We start from the raw sequence: 22,214 nt of genomic DNA, 5'->3' as shown, positions 1-22,214 counted from the left end.
TAATCAGACAAATACTCAGGAACTTCCGAAGGAGTAGAGGAAGCAATAGACACCGGCGGGGAATCAGCATGAATTCCCTGACAGCCCCAACTTGACACAGACATTGCCTTCCAATCCAAGACTGGATTGTGGGTCTGTAACCATGGCAGACCCAAAACGACCAAATCATGCATTTTATGCAGAACAAGAAAACGAATCACCTCCCGATGTTCAGGAGTCATGCACATGGTTACCTGCGTCCAAAACTGCGGTTTATTTTCCGCCAATGGCGTAGCATCAATACCTCTAAGAGGAATAGGATTTACCAACGGTTCAAGAACAAAACCACAGCGCTTGGCAAATGACAGATCCATAAGACTCAGGGCAGCACCTGAATCCACAAACGCCATAACAGGGTAAGAAGACAATGAGCAAATTAAAGTCACAGACAAAATAAATTTAGGTTGCAAATTACCAATGGCGACAGGACTAACAACCCTTGTTAGGCGTTTAGAGCATGCTGATATAACATGTGTAGAATCACCACAGTAAAAACACAACCCATTCTGACGTCTATGATTTTTCCGCTCATTTCTAGTCTGAATTCTATCACATTGCATTAAATCAGGTGTTTGTTCAGACAACACCACCAGAGGATTAGCGGTTTTGCGCTCCCGCAAACGCCGGTCAATTTGAATAGCCAGCGCCATGGAATCATTCAGACTTGTAGGAATGGGGAAACCCACCATCACATTCTTAATGGCTTCAGAAAGGCCATTTCTGAAATTTGCGGCCAGAGCACACTCATTCCACTGAGTAAGCACGGACCATTTCCGAAATTTTTGGCAATACACTTCCGCTTCATCCTGGCCCTGAGAAATAGCCAGCAAGGCTTTTTCTGCCTGAACTTCAAGATTGGGTTCCTCGTAAAGCAATCCGAGCGCCAGAAAAAACGCATCAATATTTGCCAATGCCGGATCTCCTGGCGCTAGCGAGAAAGCCCAATCCTGAGGGTCGCCCCGTAAAAAAGAGATAACAATTTTAACTTGCTGAGCTGAATCTCCAGATGAACGGGGTCTCAGAGATAGAAACAATTTACAATTATTCCTGAAATTCCTAAACTTAAATCGGTCTCCAGAAAACAGTTCAGGAATAGGTATTTTAGGTTCAGACATTGGACTACTGGTAACAAAATCTTGTATGCCCTGCACACGAGCAGCAAGCTGGTCTACACTTGTAATCAAGGTCTGGACATTCATGTCTGCAGCAAGCACAAGCCACTCAGAGGTAAAGGGGAGGAAGAGAGGAAAAAAAAAAAAAACTCAGAATTTCCTTTCTTATAATCCCACTTCAGCAATGCATTAAACATTCAATGTTGGCCTGGCATACTGTTATGACCCCAATGGCAGAGGGTCTCAGAAATAATTACTAAGTCTGCAAACACAAAAAAACAGCTCATAGGGCAGTGGTAACTGAGCTGACCATATAACTAATCCTAGCACCACAAATAGCAGCAGCCGGGGAACGTGCCTACGTTGGTTCTAGACGTCTCGCGCCAGCCGGAGAACTAACTAACCCTAGAAGGGAAAAGAAAGACCTTTCTTGCCTCCAGAGAAAAGACCCCAAAAGTTGGATACAAGCCCCCAACAAATAATAACGGTGAGGTAAGAGGAAAAGACAAACGTAAGAATGAGCTAGGTATTTAGCAAAGAGAGGCCCACTAGCTAATAGCAGAATATAGTAAGATGACTTATATGGTCAGCAAAAACCCTATCAAAATATCCACGCTGGATATTCAAGAACCCCCGAACCGTCTAACGGCCCGGGGGGAGAACACCAGCCCCCCAGAGCTTCCAGCAAGGTCAGGAATCACATTTAGTACAAGCTGGACAAAAATGAGAGCAAGCAAATAACCAAAAAACAAAGAAGCAGGACTTAGCTTAATTTTGCACGAACCCGGACCAGCAGACAGGAGCAAACAGAAAGGATCTGATTACAACGATGCCAGGCACTGGACTAAGGATCCAGGAAGCTTATATAGCAACTCCCCTGGACTAACGACCCAGGTGGGTGCCAAACTGAGGAAAGACAATCCCAGAGTCATATCACTAGTAACCACAAGAGGGAGCCAAAAAGTCTAATTCACAACAGTATAGTTTGTTTAACAGGCGGGCTACTCTGCTGACGTGCAGACACTGCTCCTAGGCCCAAAACCTCAAAACTATTAACTGGATTAGATGCAGTAAAAATTGAGATACACAGGCGGTGTAGCTAGCTTCACAGGCGGGCTACTGTCAGGGCGAGACTAGGTGAGCGAGAGCTAATAACCCGGGCCCCTGCAATTTCCCTAAGACTAGGGAAATCCTGACTGACCCTCTACCTGAAGTTTACACTGATGGTGTGCATGTTCAGGCCTCGAACCTCACCCTAACTCCTGAGCTCAGCCCTAGGCTGAAACCTCCACCCACCACCCAGTGAAGAGGTAATACTTAAATACCCACAGTTAGCACAGACAAGGATAAAGGAAAATATACACCACGCCGCAGACACTCAGGAATACACTATAAATGTGCAGGGCAAAATAAACACAAATATAGGAAGGAGTAAATAAGACGAAGGAATATACACCAACAGCAACGAATCTCCAACCACCAGCTCTCCACTCCAGACCGAGATAACAACGCAAGACAGAAGCTATAATCGGCGACGCCCAATGATCAGGAGAACTATTTAAAGGCCATGGAAATGGCCCAGCTTCCAATCCGAGGATCAGGTAAATTAACCCCTGAACAGCTAGACAAAATCTAGCAGACGCCAATGAGTAAATAGTGGTCAAAAACGGAATTACCGCTGTCTGTCGGACGACCTGGTCTGAACAGCGTCTGACATGACAGCTACTCTGCTGACGTGCAGACACTGCTCCTAGGCCCAAAACCCCAAAACTATTAACTGGATTAGATGCAGTAAAAATTGAGATACACAGGTGGTGAGCTAGCTTCACAGGCGGGCTACTCTGCTGACACGTGCAGACACTGCTACTAAGCCCAAAACCCCAACACTATTAACTGGATTAGATGCAGTAAAAATTGAGATACACAGGCGGTGTAGCTAGCTTCACAGGCGGGCTACTCTGCTGACGTGCAGACACTGCTCCTAGGCCCAAAACTATTAACTGGATTAGATGCAGTAAAAATTGAGATACACAGGCGGTGTAGCTAGCTTCACAGGCGGGCTACTCAGATGACTATCAGACAATGCTACTAGTCCAAAAGGATTGGCTGAGCTAGATTACACCAAATGCTGTGACAAACACTTGCACAGCACTGGCTGAGACCTGCCTGGCAAACAGTGCTATGAACTGCTGTAACCTACCCTGAAAAGGGCTGATATTACAACTAGTCCTGACTCCTCCCGACTCCCTAAACCTATCTCTCTGACAATTCGCTCCAAAAAAACACTCTTAGTCTGTATAGCGCCCACAGCAGCAGCGGTGCCATCTAACACTAAGCTGCAGCAGTGAGGAAATGCTGGCAACGGGGCAAATGGCTGGTTCTTATAGGGCAAGGACATGTGACATACACAGCCAATGACACATGCCCTTGCTTGTGTGTGTGTGCACTGCTGATAGGCTGAGAGACTGCACCTCCCCTCTGTAAATGCGGGAAAGAAAAAAAAAATGGAGATCGGCGTTATTTCAGCACAGATCTATCCCCCGCCCACTATACACTGAAACAGTCCATTAACAATGATCAACAGTTTTAATGTGCAAATCAAGCTGGGCTTTTGGTGAACGAACTGTTATCGAACAGAGACTCGAACAGCCGAATTTTAAGCAAATTGTTCGGGTTCGTCGAACGACTCGAACACCGCCCAAAACGGCTCGAATTTGAAATTGGCGAACAGTTCGACTCGAATACCGCTCATCTCTACATGTGTGTATATCTATTCTGTATATGCATTTTTGGCCACACTTGTCTATTGTTTTTCTTTTATGTTAGTATGTACAATGTGTCAGATCAGTCTATTAATGATATAGAGGTGCTTTTGAAGATTAATGATATTTTGATTGGACAGAACCTCATTTGGAGCATTTACCACCAGAATAAGCAGTTTATATACTCCAATCAAGCATTTTTTAAAACCTGAAATAGAAGAAAATCTTTTTAAAAATTACCATATGACCAGGAATAGGAAGGAATACGATGTTGTTCAAGCATTTTTTTAGCAATTGCTCAGGTAGTTTTTGGTGCGGACCCATTTGAAAAGACTCCTAAAAAGATTCCATGTGCACCTAATTAGTTTAGTTTTGACAGGTAATTACCGTATTCAGAAATATGAGATAAAGAAAGAGAAAGATAACATAGCGATTCATAAAGGAGGAAAAAGGAGGAAAGGGAAAATTAAACAAGAAAAGCAGAAAAAAGTTGGAAAAAGTACACAAGTATGAGTTTTTTAATCAACAAAAAAAGTTTTTTCTGCACTTACTTAGACATGCAGCCTAGAAAATCATGCTCTGACTGAGTTGTCTCTATGTGGGGCAACTTATGCTTCATTTTGGACTCCTTAACTGAACTCTTCTCGGTTTTGCCACGTGCACCTATAAAGAAATTAAGACAACATCTGTAGGACAATTCTACATATGAAGATGAAATACTGTAACAATCAGAATTTTATACTGAGGCCATGTTCTTTGCAGAGTAAGGCCATGTTCACACATTCAGTATTCGGTCAGTGGGTGATAAATGCAGAAGTGGTGACATGTTTCTATTATACTTTTCCTCTGACTGTTCTACTCCTGATTTTAGCTTACAAATAGGGATGTCAAATATTTAACAAATACTGACGGTGTGAACTTGGCCTAAATGCTGCATTTCTTCTGCTGCCCTTTTTTGTGTAGAAAATCTACTGTATTTAAGGCCATGTTTTGACAATGCGTTCTTGGTAAAAAAAAAAGTCTGCGATTTTCCAAAAATGCGGTACAATCTTTGCATGTTACCACATTTTCAGAAAATCAGCAAGAAATTGTGTGAAATAATTGTGTGAACACAGCCAAATAGTTTAAAGGGGTGGGTCGGCACCTAAAATGTATTTTCGAAATATCTATACTTATACCCTAACCACTTTTGTAATTTGCTTTATTACATAATACTCTACACTATTCTCTATCTAGGTAATCCTTAAATATGTTTTTTTTACGGTACTTCCTCTGACATTTTGGTACTTGTGATGTCAAAAGATGCTACAGCTGCACTCACTCCCTGCAGTGTCCATCGCCCTCCTGGAACATGAGGTCACAGGGGTAGCACTGGAGTTACCCTACGTTCACATTTGCGGTGTGCGCAGCAGCGTCGGGCGCCACAGCGTCGCCGCATGCGTCATGCGCCCCTATATTTAACATGGGGGCGCATGGACATGCGTCGCACTTGCGATTTGCGCCGCATGCGTCCCTGCAGCGCCCGCGTCTGGGCGCAGAGGACGCAGCAAGTTGCATTTTTGCTGCATCAAAAAACAATGAAAAAAAGGACGCATGCGGCGCAAAACGCAGCGTTGTGCATGCGTTTTGCTGCGTTTCGGTTTGCGTTGTGCGTTGCGGCGCCGACGCTGCGGTGCACAACGCAAATGTGAACGTACCCTTAGTCACTAGTTTCTTGCATCGTCGCCCCCTCTGAAGATGTTCTGGGCCATGGGTGATGGATGATGTGAAAGCAGCGAGTGCAGCGCCGGCACTCTGCTTCTGTCTCCGCCACCGCTGTAGCTTTTAACTGTAAACGACATAGCCAGGGGGTAGAGATAGAAGCAATGAATAACAGCAGCGCTGCCCCTTAGCTTCTTGCACTGCCCTAAAACAAATCGTCATCAGGGGGCAGCATTAGTGTAATTCACAGTTTCTATCTCCACCCCTGACAACATCTTCTTTCACAGACGTTACAGTTGCAGCGGAGATAGGAGCAGAGTGCCGTCAACACACTCCCCTTTCCCACAATGTCCATCATACAGGATCCAGGACGTCTTCAGATGGGGCAGTGATGCAATAAACTAGTGAGTAACTGCAGTGCTGCCCCCTGATGACATTCTGTTCCAGAGGGGGTGATAGACAATCCAGGGAAATGACTGCAGCCCCAGACTCCTGTGACGTCATGTTTGAGACTTCTCTCAAAAGCAACATGACCAGATGTGCAGTAAAAAAAACACATTACAGGATTAGGTACTGTTGATCGGGAAAAGTGTAAGGTGTTGTGTAATAAAGCTAATTACGAAAAGTGGTTAGGATGTAAAAGATGGATAGTAAGAAAATCCATTTTAGGTGCCGCACTACCCCTTTAAGCAAAGTAAATGTGATTTCATGAAAACTCATCCCCAGTGTTTTGCGAGTCTAGCATTTTGGTTGTGAGTCTGATGTTGGCTATGTTTGCTGATGTGGTAACCACATGTTCCAACATTTGCTTTTAGCGTTTTCATTTGAACTATTTAGTCTTTTCCATCATCAGTAGTGAATTACATTTTACACTATATGATTGTTTTTAGGAGTCTCTATTCTAGTGACTGGGATCTTTGTTGCCATATTTGTTCATGTGGTACCATGAGTCCCAGCATTTGGGCTTAGTATTTTCATTTTAACCATTTAGGCTTTTCCATCACCAATAGTGCATTACATTTTACACTATATGATTGGTTTTATCAGCCTCTGTTCTAGCAATATATTGATTTATTTTGCTCACTTATATAGCGCTAACATATTCTGCAGCACTTTACAGACATTATCATCGCTGTCCCCGATGGGGCTCACAATTTAGATTCCCTATTGGTATGTCTTTGTAGTGTTGGAGAAAATCTGAGAACCTGAAGGAATCCCACACAACCACGGGAAGGGCAATTTGCATTTTTATAGCTTTATGTTTGTTCACGTGGTACCACAAATTCCAGCAATTGCTCTTAGTATTATTAATATTTAATAAGTGTTAATTGGTATTAATATTAAACATTTAGCTTCCTCCATACCAATAGCGAATTATATTTGACAATATACTACTGTTTTTATGATTCTGGAAAAAACTGATGACAGGTTCCCTTTAAATGGTGTAACGAGAGAATGAAATCAAATATCGTAGTTACTCACCGATAACGGTATTTCTCTGATCCCATGACGGCACCACGGAGAGAGAGGGATCCGCCCTCAGGGACAGGAAACCCACAGGTTAAAAAGGCAGGACCTCTCCTCCACCTCAGTTTGTTTTATAGAGCCTTGACAGGACTTCAGCTGTAACTTAAGTAGTTATTTACACACACAGAATGTCTTTCAAGTCATCGTTTATCATCATTATATTATTATTAAAAAAAAAAAATTTTCCTTTTCCGCACCGCGTGGCTAAGCATTAACGGCTAACTAGTAGTGTGCACACCCATATGTAAAGGGAGGGAATATACGGGTGCCGTCATGGGATCAGAGAAATACCGTTATCGGTGAGTAACTACGATATTCTCTTACTCCCATGACGGCACCACGGAGAGAATTTCATAGGATGTGAGTTTTAGGGTGGGATTACTGCCTCCAGAACCCTTCTCCCGAAGGTTAAGTCTGAAGAGGAAGATAGGTCAAGCTGGTAGTGCTTAAAGAAAGTAGAGGAAGAGGACCAAGTGGCTGCTCTACATATCTGGTCAAGTGATGCTCCAGCTCGCTCTGCCCAAGAGGTCGCCACCGATCTGGTTGAATGAGCCTTAATTCCTTCTGGAATGGCTTCCTTGGATGAGGCGTATGACAGGCAATGGCGTCCCTTATCCATCTTGCCAACGTGGCTTTTGATGCTTTGTGTCCTTTGTTTGGCCCCTGAAAATAGACAAACAGAGACCTCCCTTTCCTACACTCCCTCGTGGCTGATATATATTGGGTGAGACATCTCTTCACATCTAGTGTGTGCAAGGTTTTTTCCCTTTTTATTTTTGGGGTTTGGACAAAAGCATGGTAAGGATATCTCCTGGGATCTATGGAAGCGTGATGCCACTTTAGGAAGGCAGGATGGATCAGTTCTAAGGACTACGCGGTCCTTTTTTATTTGGGTTAGAGGCGGATAAGCTGATAGAGCCTGTAAGTCACGGATCCTGCAAGCCGAGGTTAGTGCTACCAGTAGGGAGGTTTTCAGGGAAACTATTTTTAAGGAAGCCTGTGAAAAGGGTTCAAAAGGCGCTTTGGTTAGTGCAGAAGGTACTAGGTTCAGATCCCAGGGAGGCATAGTATGATGTACGACTGGCCTATATCTAGTTAAAGCTTTAACAAACCTTTTAATCCAGTGGTTCCCTTCCAAGTCACAGTTATAAAGGGCGCCCAATGCTGCGACTTGAACTTTTAGGGTGATCGTTGCCAAGCCTTTCTCTAATCCTTTTTGGAGGAATTCTAGTATTTCCTGAACTGGGGTCTCTCCCGATAAGCTGATACCTGAATTAGAGAGGAATCTTTTCCAGACTTTGCCATATGCTCTGGTAGTTACTGGATTCCTACTGGTTAACAGAGTTCAGACTAAATTTGGAGAAAACCCTTTCCTGGTCAAAAGTTCCCTCTCAAATTCCATGCTGCCATATGCAAGTTTTTTACTTGTGGATGGTTTATTGGCCCCTGGCGCAGAAGATTCGGGATATCTGGGAGGACCCAAGGGTCTGTTACCGACATTAGGCGTAACCATGGGAACCGCGTTCTTTTTGGCCAAAACGGGGCAATCATGATCATCTTTGCTCTGTCGTCCTGGATTTTCCTCAGGACTAATGGAATTAATGCTATCGGGGGAAAGGCGTATGCTATTTGGAAATTCTAGGGAATTAGAAAGGCATCTAGGGTCACTGGATTCCCCCGTGGATCTATTGGACAGAAGGTCTCTGTTTTCCGGTTTTGACTGTTCTCGAATAGACCTATATCCGGGGTCCCCCAAGGGTCCACTATGTGGTTGAATATTTGCTGGTTTAATTCCTATTCCCCCTGCTTTAGCTGTGTTCTGCTAAGAAATCTGCTGTCTGATTTTCTGTCCCTTTGATATGAAGGGCTGTTAGGGAGGATAGGTTGGATTCTGCTTGTAACAGAATGGATTTCGTCACTTCCATCAGGGATTGGGACCTCGTACCCCCCTGGTGATTCAAATACGCCACTACCATCCTGTTGTCTGTCAGTACCCTTACGTGATGGGAACGGAGGGAAACTAAGAAATGGTCTAGCGCGTATTTACGGCCAAAAGCTCTTTCATGTTTGAAGTGAAGAGCTTTTCCCCTTCTGACCATGGGCCCTGGGCAATTTGATCTTTTAAGCGAGCTCCCCAACCCCATGGAATTGCATCCGTGGTGAGGGTTACTGAGACCGGCCATATCCATGGAACCCCCCTGGCGAGATTGGTCGAGTCTATCCACCAGGCTAGGGAAGTCATTGTTTGCGAGGAGATTTTCAAGCGTTTTTCTAAATGTCCTTCTAGGCGTGATTTCCCACTGGAGATCTCTGGAATGATGCTGAGCCCACTGGACCGCTGGAATGCAGGCTGTCATCGATCCTAATATGGACATTGCTTTCCTTAAAGAAATGACTGGAGAATGTCTTAAGTGCTCCACTAGTTGTGTCATGTTGGAAATTTTTAACTCTGTGAGACGACTCTCGTTTTGTTGAGTCTATTATTATCCCTAAGTACTGCTGTACTTGTGTTGGGATAATTTTGGATATCTCTAGGTTCAATAACCAACCCAGATTTGATAGGGCTGTCGTCACTTTGTCCAACTGCTGACTGCAATGGAGAGAGGATCTGCCCATCACTAGGAGGTCGTCCAGATAAGGAACAATTAACCCATCTTGTTTCCTTATGTGAGCCATCACTTCTGCCATTAATTTTGTAAACACCCTCGGGGCTATGGCAAGACCAAAGGGGAGAGCTTTGAATTGATAATGCCTCAGTTCCCCTTGCATCACTAACCGCCACTGTGAGATATTTTCGGTGATCCGGATGGATCGGCACATGGTAGTATGCGTCTTTTAGGTCTATTACAGTCATAAAGCAAGATGGATGAAGGGTTCTGACACATGATTTTATTGCTTCCATCTTGAAGCTGTCTATCATAAGGTATTTGTTTAAGTTCTTCAGGTTTTTTATTGTCCTGAAAGTTCCATCTGGCTTTGTCCGTAGAAAAAGAGGGGAGTAGAAACCTGTTGTCTCCTCCTGCTGTGGGACCTCCTGTAGGACGTTCTTTAAAAGGAGACTGTAGACTTCCTTTTGAATGGCCAGCTGTTTGATCTCTGATTTCCTCTGTGGTGTTGTGACAATTTGATGATGTGGCATTGTATGGAAATTCAACTTCAGACCCGTCTTGATTATGTTTAAAGTTCACGTGCTTACTGATTTTTTTTTTTTTTTTTTTTCTCCCCCAGGCTTGGAGAAAGTATGTCAGTCTCCCTCCTACCTGAGGCGCACCTTCATTGGGGCAGGTTCTTATTATCCTGTTTGTTAAACATGAAGCCTCTGCCTTTAAATTTCTTATCCTCCCATCCTCTACCTCAAAAGGGTCGTCTATAAGACTGATTGGGAAAACCTGGGAAGGCTTTTTTTTTTTTTTCTTCTCTTGTCCACAGCTTTTTCAAGATTATCATCCAGGGTGCCCGAATAAAAATTCGCCCTGACATGGTATGGAGCATAGCTTGGCCTTAGTATGTAGATCACCTGGCCAGCACTTCAGTCAAAGCGCTCTTTTTGCTGCGTTTGAGAATGAGGCTGATCTTGCTGTCAGTCTCACTGAATTTAAGGAGGCGTCCGCTATACATGCCGCGGCTCCCCTCATTACTGACAGAGTCTAATATAGATTCTCTTGAAGTCTTATCTTTTAATTGGGTCTCCAGGTGATCTAGTCATGCTCTGGCCGTACATGTAGCAGCTATCCCGGGGTTTAACCCCCCTAGCTGCTTCCCAGGAGCCTTTTTAAGAAGATGTCGGCCTTCTTATCCATAGGGTCTTTGAGAGTTCCTATACCTTCAAAGGGCAATGCAAACATTTTTTTTTTTTTTTTTTTTAGAGGCCTTCGTAATTGCGACATCTAATTTTGGTCAAATGGGTATTTTCTCTTATGTGTTAACAGGACTTTTTTATCTGGCCTTTACCACTCCTTTTTTATTAGGGCCTGAATTCTTTCGTTTAACGGAAACGCCCTGCGTTTCCTTTGTTCTAGTCCGCCAAACATAAGGTCTTGTACCGTTTTTTAGAGTGAGTGTCCGCCAGTCCCATGGTTGTTGTAACCATTTTGACTAGAACATCCGTTTCCTCTATAGGAAAACAGTTTTGCTCGCTCTCTGAGGATGCAGAGGATGATGAGGGGGACGTAGAGCTATCTGAACTATAATTAACGCTAGACTCCGGGGATTTATGTCTGGCCTTGCGTTTCTTTTTACGGTTCTTTACGCTTTTCAGCGCATCTTTCACTTGAGACTTAATTAAGTACTTAAGATCAGAAGTGAATCTTGGGGTTTCTTCACTTATGGTGTTCTCTATGCATGTCGCATAGAGTTTCTTTACCCAGGTAGCGGGTAAATTTGTGGAGCAAAGTGGGCACACTTTATGTTTGATTTTCGATGTGCCATTCCACAATGAATCCCTATTTGGAATATATACATTCACGGAGGTCACTTACCCTCCTAATGTGGGAGAGATACAGGTTCTGGTGTTTGGGGAAGCCTCCTCCATTTGAACCGTTGATTTTCTCCCGGATCCGCTGGAGCCTCTGCTGCGTAAGGATCCCGAGTTGTGGCGTTGCACAGGTTCGCCCTGCTGTTGCGGTCTCCGCTGCGGGTGATGGCGCTGCTGCGGGCGTTTCTTCTGCTAGCTTTTTTTTTTTTCACACATTGTGAAATTTGTTGATCAGCGGCTTCGCCCATAGCGCTCTTCTTCTCCATCCCCATGCGCACGTGCTCCTGTCGGCTCCCAGGAGGGACGGAAGCCTTGCAGCAGCCGCCGCTGCTGTCTCCTGTTTGGCGCTTCCTGCTGGTGACCACCGCCACCTCCTCCCAGGGCCCTAAGCCGGCGGTAACATACCAGGTAGCCGCCGCTAACTATTACCGGCTGCTGCTGCTGCTGAAGGAAAGAGGCAGACTGGTGTCCTCTTCACTGCCTCTTCCCTGCACATTCATACAAGGCCCGCCGACCCCGGATTGTGCCTTCAGGGAGAACCTCCACCTACAACCGCGGCAGGGCCCCCCTCTGCCTGAATTCGGCCAGATGGTCCCCGGTATCCCGCGACGTCAAGTAACTGTGGATTCCCCGTCAGGGACAGGAAACCGAACTGAGGTGGAGGAGAGGTCCTGCCTTTTTAACCTGTGGGTTTCCTGTCCCTGAGGGCGGATCCCTCTCTCTCCGTGGTGCCGTCATGGGAGTAAGAGAAATGCCACAATTGCAGTTTTTTGGTTGCTGAGAAAACACAAAAAATTTGTAATAACGCGATCAAAACCTACTATGTTTCCCAAAGTGATGTCAATAAAAACATTGACTTGGGACACAAACATTTTTGAGCAAGTGTTCTTCAGTACCCCCCTGGAGTGATTTTAAGTAGGACTCAATTTTTAGCGCAAATTTTGCAACATGTCAGTGGAACATGCAACTCTTTGTGTTAAAAATGTGCATATGTGCATAAAATGTTAAAGACAAAAATAAATAGCATTATTGATTCTGTGTAAAATTCTGGGACCATGCGCACCATTTTGAACAATTTGAAGCAAAAACATCAACAAAAAAATCCCTGACAAATAACAGTGAATGATAAATCGGGTTTTTATGTTTATTGTTATCTTTGTTGCTATGTTTATTGATGTGGTAACAGAAGTCCAGAAATTTGCGGTTAGTGCTTTCATTTTAATCATCTCGTATTTCCATCACCAATAATGCAATAATGCCTGACAATACATACCCGGCTTATACTCGAGTCAATAAGCTTACCGAGTTTTCAGTGGCAAAATTAGGGGCCTCGGCTTATACTCGGGTCGGCTTATACTCGAGTATATGCGGTAAGTCCACAGCAGTCTGGCTACAATACCTTATTGTCATCCCACATAATGATTCAGCCTTTAATGCTGCTTTCCTCTGCACTATTGTAGCCTTTTGGAGGGTTGGCATGAGGTCAATGGAACACCTATAGCTTGACGTCTGTCTTGTAGCCAAATGCTATGCAAAAGCCTTCTGATGGATTGTATAGATACTGTTTTATATCATAAGCTTGTTATCTGGTGTTCAATTTAATTTGCAGTATAGAATGGAACAGTCAAAGACCCAGTAGTACGATCATTTCTACAAAGTTTCCCAGGAAATGTTTTTTAATTTAACGCCAAGCCGCATGTTGCTTGTGCTACTATGAGCAGCCCGCATAGCCTAAATGTGCTACCATTGTCTGCAGTATTTTTGGACTTGAGAACAAGATATGCTACCTTTCAGGAAAAGTCATGCATATTTCGGGAAGACTGCGTAACCACATAGTGTATCCATCACAGCAGCATGGCTTTGCAGAAGGAAGGACCTTTCATCAGTATAAAAAAAAATTGGCAAAGAAAACAGAGGACTGTTGAGCAGCCAAAATCCTACATCAGACAAGAATGGAACAACATTCCTTAGGGCTCATACTCACTTGCGTGAGACTCGGATGAGACTAGCACAGCAATACCCGACACTGCACCTGTCACAGAGGAGCGGAGCGTGCGGCTGCATGTAGTCCCATGTGGCCGCACTCTCCGATCTGAGTGCCGGCAGCAGCGCCGGGTATTGCCGTGCAAGACTCATCCGAGTCTCGTGCAAATGAGTTTGAGCCCTTACCCAAAACTTCAGCAATTGGTCTCCTCATGTCAGACGTTTACAGACCGTTTTAAAAAGAAGGGAATACTCTTCCAATTTTTGGAAACATGCTGCTGCTGCTTCAATTTCTAAATGAATAATTTTTTTCAAATGAAATGGAAAAATGTCTTTCAACTTCTGATTTGTGTTCTATGTTCTATGTTGAGAATAAAATATGCCTGTAAGAGATTTCTAAATCATTGCATTCTTGTTTTCTTTACATTTCACACAAGGTCCCACGTTTTTGGAATTGGGGTGGTACATGTCTATTGATTCTGTGATTTCCGGAACTCCCAGACATTTTCTTCTTGGTGGTGCAATTTCAATATTGAGGAGTGTAGAAGGGAGTATTTGTTTGAGTTCTGTTACCATGGGGATTGCACATAATGTACTGTATATAAACTTGTGTATAAGCTGTGTTTCTCAGCACATTTTCTTGTGCTGAAAACTCCCCCCTCGGCTTATACACGAGTTATTGTCCCAGAAAGATGGCGGGGTAGCTGTTGTGAATCCGCTTTTTGGGCTCCCCTGGTGGTTGCTGGTGGTACTGGTGACTTGTGTGTGCTTTGCTGTCTCAGTTCACCTGCTCCCATCAGTGTTTGGGAGTTTCCTATTTAGCCTTGCTCTCCAGTCATTTCCTTGCCGGTCATCATTGTAACCAGAGCCTTCGGTTGCATGTTCCTGCTACTAGTCTGCTGATCAGCTAAGTGGACTTTGTCCTTTTGTTTTGTATCTTTTGTCCAGTTTGCAGTTTTTGTTATTCTCTGTAGCTGGAAGCTCTTGCGGGCTGAAATTGCCACTCCTGTGTCATGAGTTGACACAGGAGTCTTAAAGTAATTTCAGGATGGTTTTTTGAAAGGGTTTTTAGTTGACCGTGAAGTCCTCTTTTGTATCCTTCTGCTATCTAGTAAGTGGACCTCTCTTTGCTAAATCTACTTTCATACTGTGTATGTCTTTTCCTCTTAACTCACCGTTATTACATGTGGGGGGCTGCTATCATCTTTTGGGGTATTTCCCTAGAGGTAAGCCAGGTCTGTTCCTTCCTCTACCAGGCGTAGTTAGTCCTCCGGCTGGCGCGTGGCATTTAGGAAGTCATAGGTATGCTCCCTGGCTACTATTAGTTGTGTGGTAGATTTAGCTCACGGTCAGCTCGAGATTCCATCACCCAGAGCTCGTCCGTTATTTTTGTGTTCTGATGTTTCCTTGCCATTGGGAATCATGACAGTATGACCGGCCTGTGTTAAAGTTATTGGCAGAAGAAAGGAGAGAAAAAAGAAGTCTGTAGATTTTTATTTTTTTTTTTCCCCCTATGCTTGCTCCATAGTTGGATCAGTTGTATTTCAGCTCTAATTACAGCCTTTGCCTTTCTCTCCTTATAATCCTTGAATGGCTCTGAGCTCACATGTTTAAAGATGGATCCTCAGAGTTTGGCTGCAGGTTTAAATAATCTTGCTACGAAGGTTCAAAATTTACAAGATTTTGTTATACATGCTCCTATTTCTGAACCTAAAATCCCTACACCAGAGGTGTTTTCCGGTGATAGATCTCGGTTTCTGAATTTCAAATATAATTGTAAATTATTCCTTTCTCTCAGACCTCACTCCTCAGGAGATCCTGTCCAGCAGGTTAAGATTATAATCTCTTTGCTGCGAGGTGACCCTCAAAATTGGGCATTTTCATTGGCACCAGGGGATCCTGCGTTGCTCAATGTGGATGCGTTTTTCCTGGCTTTAGGGTTGCTTTATGAGGAACCTAATTTGGAGATTCAAGCTGAAAAAGCTTTGATAGCCCTATCTCAAGGGCAAGATGAAGCTGAGATATACTGCCAAAAATTTCGTAAATGGTCTGTGCTTACTCAGTGGAATGAGTGCGCCCTAGCGGCAAATTTCAGAGAGGGCCTTTCTGATGCCGTTAAAGATGTTATGGTCGGGTTCCCTGCGCCTACAGGTCTGAATGAGTCCATGACAATGGCTATTCAGATTGATCGGCGTTTGCGGGAGCGCAAACCCGTGCACCATTTGGCGGTATCTTCTGATGAGACGCCAGAGAAAATGCAATGTGACAGAATTATGTCCAGAAGCGAGCGGCAGAATTATAGGCGTAAAAATGGGTTATGCTTCTATTGTGGTGATTCTGCTCATGTTATATCAGCATGCTCTAAGCGTACTAGGAAGGTTGACAAGTCTATTTCAATTGGCACTTTGCAGTCCAAATTTATTTTGTCTGTAACCTTGATTTGTTCATTATCAGTTATTACCGAGGATGTCTATGTGGACTCTGGCGCCGATCTGAGTCTTATGGACTGGTCCATTGCCAGGCGCTGTGGGTTTGATTTAGAGCCTCTGGAAGTCCCTATACCTTTGAAGGGTATTGATTCTACACCTTTGGCTTGTAATAAACCACAGTTCTGGACGCAAGTGACTATGCGTATGACTCCAGACCATCAGGAGGTGATTCGCTTCCTTGTGTTGTACAATTTACATGATGTTTTGGTGCTTGGATTACCATGGTTACAATCTCATAACCCAGTCCTTGACTGGAAAGCTATGTCTGTGTTAAGCTGGGGATGTCGGGGGGTTCATGGGGACATACCTTTGGTGTCCATTTCGTCATCTACTCCCTCTGAGATTCCGGCATTTTTGTCTGATTATCGTGATATTTTTGAAGAGCCTAAAATTGGTTCACTCCCTCCCCACAGGGATTGTGATTGCGCCATAGATCTGATTCCTGGCAGTAAATTTCCAAAGGGTCGTTTGTTTAACCTATCTGTACCTGAACATGCTGCTATGCGCGAGTATATTAAGGAGTCCCTGGAAAAGGGACATATTCGTCCTTCTTCATCACCTTTAGGAGCTGGTTTTTTCTTTGTCTCTAAAAAGGATGGCTCTCTGAGGCCTTGTATTGATTATCGACTCCTGAATAAAATTACAGTCAAATATCAGTATCCGTTGCCTTTGCTGACTGATTTGTTTGCTCGCATAAGGGGGGCTAAGTGGTTCTCTAAGATTGATCTTCGTGGGGCGTATAATTTGGTGCGAATTAAGCAGGGGGATGAGTACTGTTGTGAATCCGCTTTTTGGGCTCCCCTGGTGGTTGCTGGTGGTACTGGTGACTTGTGTGTGCTTTGCTGTCTCAGTTCACCTGCTCCCATCAGTGTTTGGGAGTTTCCTATTTAGCCTTGCTCTCCAGTCATTTCCTTGCCGGTCATCATTGTAACCAGAGCCTTCGGTTGCATGTTCCTGCTACTAGTCTGCTGATCAGCTAAGTGGACTTTGTCCTTTTGTTTTGTATCTTTTGTCCAGTTTGCAGTTTTTGTTATTCTCTGTAGCTGGAAGCTCTTGCGGGCTGAAATTGCCACTCCTGTGTCATGAGTTGACACAGGAGTCTTAAAGTAATTTCAGGATGGTTTTTTGAAAGGGTTTTTAGTTGACCGTGAAGTCCTCTTTTGTATCCTTCTGCTATCTAGTAAGTGGATCTCTCTTTGCTAAATCTACTTTCATACTGTGTATGTCTTTTCCTCTTAACTCACCGTTATTACATGTGGGGGGCTGCTATCATTTTTTGGGGTTCAAAAAATTTCCTTTTTGGGGTACATTTTTTCCCCTTCTTCTATTGAGATGGACCCTGTCAAGGTTCGGGCTATTTATGACTGGACGCAGCCTACTTCTCTGAAGAGTCTTCAGAAATTCTTGGGCTTTGCTAATTTTTATCGTCGATTTATAGCTGTTTTTTCTGGCGTTGCTAAACCTCTGACGGATTTGACTAAGAAGGGTGCTGATGTTGCCAATTGGTCCCCTGCTGCTGTGGAGGCCTTTCGGGAGCTTAAGCGCCGCTTTTTGTCTGCCCCTGTGTTGCGCCAGCCTGATGTTTCTCTTCCCTTTCAGGTTGAGGTCGATGCTTCCGAGATCGGAGCGGGGGCGGTCTTGTCGCAGAAAAGTTCCGACTGCTCGGTGATGAGACCTTGCGCGTTCTTTTCTCGAAAATTTTCGGCCGCCGAGCGAAACTATGATGTTGGTAATCGGGAGCTTTTGGCCATGAAGTGGGCATTTGAGGAGTGGCGTCATTGGCTTGAGGGTGCCAGACACCAGGTGGTGGTTTTGACTGATCACAAGAATCTGATTTATTTAGAGTCTGCCAGGCGCCTGAATCCTAGACAGGCACGTTGGTCGTTGTTCTTTTCTCGGTTTAATTTTGTGGTCTCGTACTTACCGGGTTCTAGGAATGTGAAGGCAGATGCTCTTTCTAGGAGTTTTGAGCCTGACTCTCCTGGGAATTCTGAACCTGCTGGTGTCCTTAAGGATGGGGTAGTTTTGTCTGCTGTCTCCCCAGATCTGCGACGTGCTTTGCAAGAATTTCAGGCGGATAGACCTGATCGTTGTCCGTCTGGTAGACTGTTTGTTCCTGACGATTGGACCAGTAGAGTCATCTCGGAAGTTCATTCTTCTACTCTGGCAGGTCATCCGGGAATTTTTGGCACCAGAGATTTGGTGGCTAGATCCTTCTGGTGGCCTTCCCTGTCTCGAGATGAGCGTGTTTTTGTGCAGTCTTGCGATGTGTGTGCTCGGGCCAAGCCTTGTTGTTCTAGGGCTAGTGGGTTGTTGTTGCCCTTGCCTATTCCGAAGAGGCCTTGGACGCACATCTCTATGGACTTTATCTCGGATCTCCCTGTTTCTCAGAAGATGTCTGTCATCTGGGTGGTGTGTGACCGTTTTTCTAAAATGGTTCATTTGGTGCCATTGCCTAAGTTGCCTTCCTCATCTGAGTTGGTCCCTCTGTTTTTTCAAAATGTGGTTCGCTTGCATGGTATTCCGGAAAACATCGTTTCTGACAGGGGTACCCAGTTCGTGTCTAGATTTTGGTGGGCAGTCTGTGCCAGGTTGGGCATTGATTTGTCTTTTTCGTCTGCATTCCATCCTCAGACCAATGGCCAGACGGAGCGAGCTAATCAAACTTTGGAGACTTATTTGAGGTGTTTTGTGTCTGCGGATCAGGATGATTGGGTTGCCTTTCTGCCGTTGGCAGAGTTTGCTCTTAATAATCGGGCTAGTTCTGCCACTTTGGTTTCTCCTTTCTTTTGCAATTCAGGGTTTCATCCGCGTTTTTCATCTGGTCAGGTTGAATCTTCGGATTGTCCTGGAGTGGATGCGGTGGTGGATCGGTTGCATCGGATTTGGGGACAAGTGGTGGATAATTTGGAACTGTCCCAGGAGAGGACTCAGCAGTTTGCTAACCGCCGTCGTCGTGTTGGTCCTCACCTTCGTGTTGGGGACTTGGTGTGGTTGTCTTCCCGTTTTGTCCCTATGAGGGTTTCTTCTCCTAAATTTAAGCCTCGGTTTATCGGTCCTTATAGGGTTTTGGAGATACTTAACCCTGTGTCCTTTCGTTTGGACCTCCCGGCATCTTTCGCTATCCATAATGTATTCCATCGGTCATTGTTGCGGAGATATGAGGTACCGGTGGTTCCTTCTACTGAACCTCCTGCTCCTGTGCTGGTGGAGGGTGAATTGGAGTACGTTGTAGAGAAGATCTTGGATTCCCGTATTTCCAGACGGAGACTTCAATATCTGGTTAAATGGAAGGGCTATGGTCAGGAAGATAATTCTTGGGTAACTGCCTCTGATGTTCATGCCTCGGATTTGGTTCGTGCCTTTCATAGGGCTCATCCAGATCGCCCTGGCGGTTCTCGTGAGGGTTCGGTGCCCCCTCCTTAAGGGGGGGGTACTGTTGTGAATCCGCTTTTTGGGCTCCCCTGGTGGTTGCTGGTGGTACTGGTGACTTGTGTGTGCTTTGCTGTCTCAGTTCACCTGCTCCCATCAGTGTTTGGGAGTTTCCTATTTAGCCTTGCTCTCCAGTCATTTCCTTGCCGGTCATCATTGTAACCAGAGCCTTCGGTTGCATGTTCCTGCTACTAGTCTGCTGATCAGCTAAGTGGACTTTGTCCTTTTGTTTTGTATCTTTTGTCCAGTTTGCAGTTTTTGTTATTCTCTGTAGCTGGAAGCTCTTGCGGGCTGAAATTGCCACTCCTGTGTCATGAGTTGACACAGGAGTCTTAAAGTAATTTCAGGATGGTTTTTTTAAAGGGTTTTTAGTTGACCGTGAAGTCCTCTTTTGTATCCTTCTGCTATCTAGTAAGTGGACCTCTCTTTGCTAAATCTACTTTCATACTGTGTATGTCTTTTCCTCTTAACTCACCGTTATTACATGTGGGGGGCTGCTATCATCTTTTGGGGTATTTCCCTAGAGGTAAGCCAGGTCTGTTCCTTCCTCTACCAGGCGTAGTTAGTCCTCCGGCTGGCGCGTGGCATTTAGGAAGTCGTAGGTATGCTCCCTGGCTACTATTAGTTGTGTGGTAGATTTAGCTCACGGTCAGCTCGAGATTCCATCACCCAGAGCTCGTCCGTTATTTTTGTGTTCTGATGTTTCCTTGCCATTGGGAATCATGACAGGTAGCTGCGGAGCAGTGGGTCACAGAGGCAGGAGCCGGCGGCTAAAGCCAGTGCCCGCTGCTAAAGAGAAATGAATATTCACTGTGCTGGCAGTGAATATTCATTTATCTTATAGCGCGCACAGTTACAGCCACAGCCACCTGATTCCAGCACACATCCTACGAGCCATCGCTACATCTCGTTCGTTCCGGCACCAGAAGCTCTTCCGGCCGAGAGATCACGTGGCCCTGCTCATTAAGGTAATGAATATTCACGCCTCTCTCCTCACTCCCATAGGCATGGAGTGAATATTCATTACCTTAATGAGCGGTGCCACGTCATCGCTCGGCAGGAAGAGATGCTGGTGTCAGAAAGAGATGAAGCGAGGGCACGCAGGAAGATAAGTAGGATGTGGGTTTTTGTTATTTTTTTTATAGGAACCATGTATACATGGATAGGGATGGGGAGCCATGTATACAAGGATAGGGGATAAGGAGCCATGCATACTAGGATGGGCGAGCCATTTATACAAGGACAGGGAGGGGGAGCCATGCATACAAGGATGGGGATGAGGGGACAATGCATACACAGCTTATACTTGAGTCAATAAGCTTACCCAGTTTTTCCTGGCAAAATTAGGTGCCTCAGCTTATACTCGGGTCAACTTATACTCGAGTATATACGCTATATTTGCAAAGGAAGACATAGCTTTTAAACATCAATGTGAAATATTACTGGAATGTAATATCCTGTACCTGTGTGTGGCTTTAGGGAGTGAAATCGTGAAGAAAGCCAAGTCTTATCAGTGACCTCAGATCTTGGAGCTTGAAGCTCAAGCACTGGGTATTCCACTTCTGGCTGTGACTGAAATATAAAATAAAATAAAAGTTAATAGTTAATATTAAGAAGAGGACTTGTACTTTACTCCAGCCAAATTGGCCAAGTTCCACCTCTCTTCCTCCTCCCTGTGCTGGAAAGGTTGCAACCTCATTGGTTCACTAGCCCATGTATGGTGGGAATGCCCGTGTCTCAGGGCATTTTGGTGTCAAGTTGAATCCATATTAATAGAGATTACTCAGCTCCCTCTTGTTTTAACAGGCCCCCTCGCCGTCCTGGGTATATCACTCTTGAATTTCCCCCGACCTCTTCAACCCGTAATCTCTAATGTCCTTGTCGCTGCAAGGCACTGTATTTCTAAATATTGGAAATCCCCTACAGTTCCTCTTAAAGACGAATTAGTTGCAAGGGTTAACCTGCATCTTAGCTACGAGTTGATCACAGCTGACTGTCTCTCTAAAAAAACAAGATCCTCACTTGGTGGGACCCTTGGATCTCATCCTCTCTTGTTTCAATCCCAGCCTCGCTTCTTCCTACTCCTACCAATTAAATGGGAAGCATTATGTTGAACCCTCTTTGTAATGTTATATTTTCTTGTAACTTGGAAATATTGTGTATATTGACCTTTTGTAAACTATCAATGGTGCTTTCTGTTCCTTGATTCCCCCTTTACCCGTTTCTTATTCTGGTGTTATTATATATCCTTTATTCAATAAAAATTTGAATGGTTAAAAAAAAAAAAAAGAAGAGGACTTATCAGTAATGTACTTTTATTTTAAACTTTATAGCTCACTAAAAAGGGGCTGAAGTACCCCTTTACGGTCAGGTGCTGCACCACTCCCAGCACAGTATTTACACAGCAGGCTGAGGGAAGAAGCCTCCTCTGCCCTTGGATTAGCACCACTCACAACGTCATCATGGGGGCAAAATTGTTGCTATGGTGACCCGATGTTGTCATGATAACATGCGGGTCACTAGAGCTAGCAGACTTTCTAGATCTGCTCAGTGCATGATCTAAGAAGTTTGTCAGTGCAACGCTGACAGTTTATCCCCTTTCTGACATTAGACGTACTATCCCGTCGAGGTAGTATGGGCCCGTATGACCACCGAAGGGATAGTACGTCTAATGCGATCAGTTTATAGGAATGCT

The 22,214-nt window shown here is 44.6% G+C and overlaps 1 protein-coding gene across 2 annotated transcripts in view; it reads right to left on the bottom strand.

Annotated features, from left to right (window-relative positions):
- The window catches only part of TMEM59L (transmembrane protein 59 like), a 99,677-nt gene that overhangs the window by 40,540 nt on the left and 36,923 nt on the right, over window positions 1-22,214 (bottom strand). For both annotated transcript variants that reach the window (XR_013217009.1, XM_077270295.1), the window contains exons 5-6: window positions 20,983-21,091; window positions 4,465-4,576 (exon numbers count right to left, since the gene is read on the bottom strand). Coding sequence is in view for 1 of the 2 variants with exons in the window: in XM_077270295.1 (XP_077126410.1) it covers window positions 4,465-4,576; window positions 20,983-21,091 (221 nt within the window). In the remaining variant the exon portion in view is untranslated. The remainder of the gene's footprint in view (window positions 1-4,464; window positions 4,577-20,982; window positions 21,092-22,214) is intronic.

This window comes from Ranitomeya variabilis, chromosome 1 (assembly GCF_051348905.1).
Source record: "Ranitomeya variabilis isolate aRanVar5 chromosome 1, aRanVar5.hap1, whole genome shotgun sequence".
Taxonomy (NCBI): domain Eukaryota; kingdom Metazoa; phylum Chordata; class Amphibia; order Anura; family Dendrobatidae; genus Ranitomeya; species Ranitomeya variabilis.
Note: the sequence above shows the minus strand (reverse complement) of the source record. Positions and strands in the feature narration are given on the sequence as shown.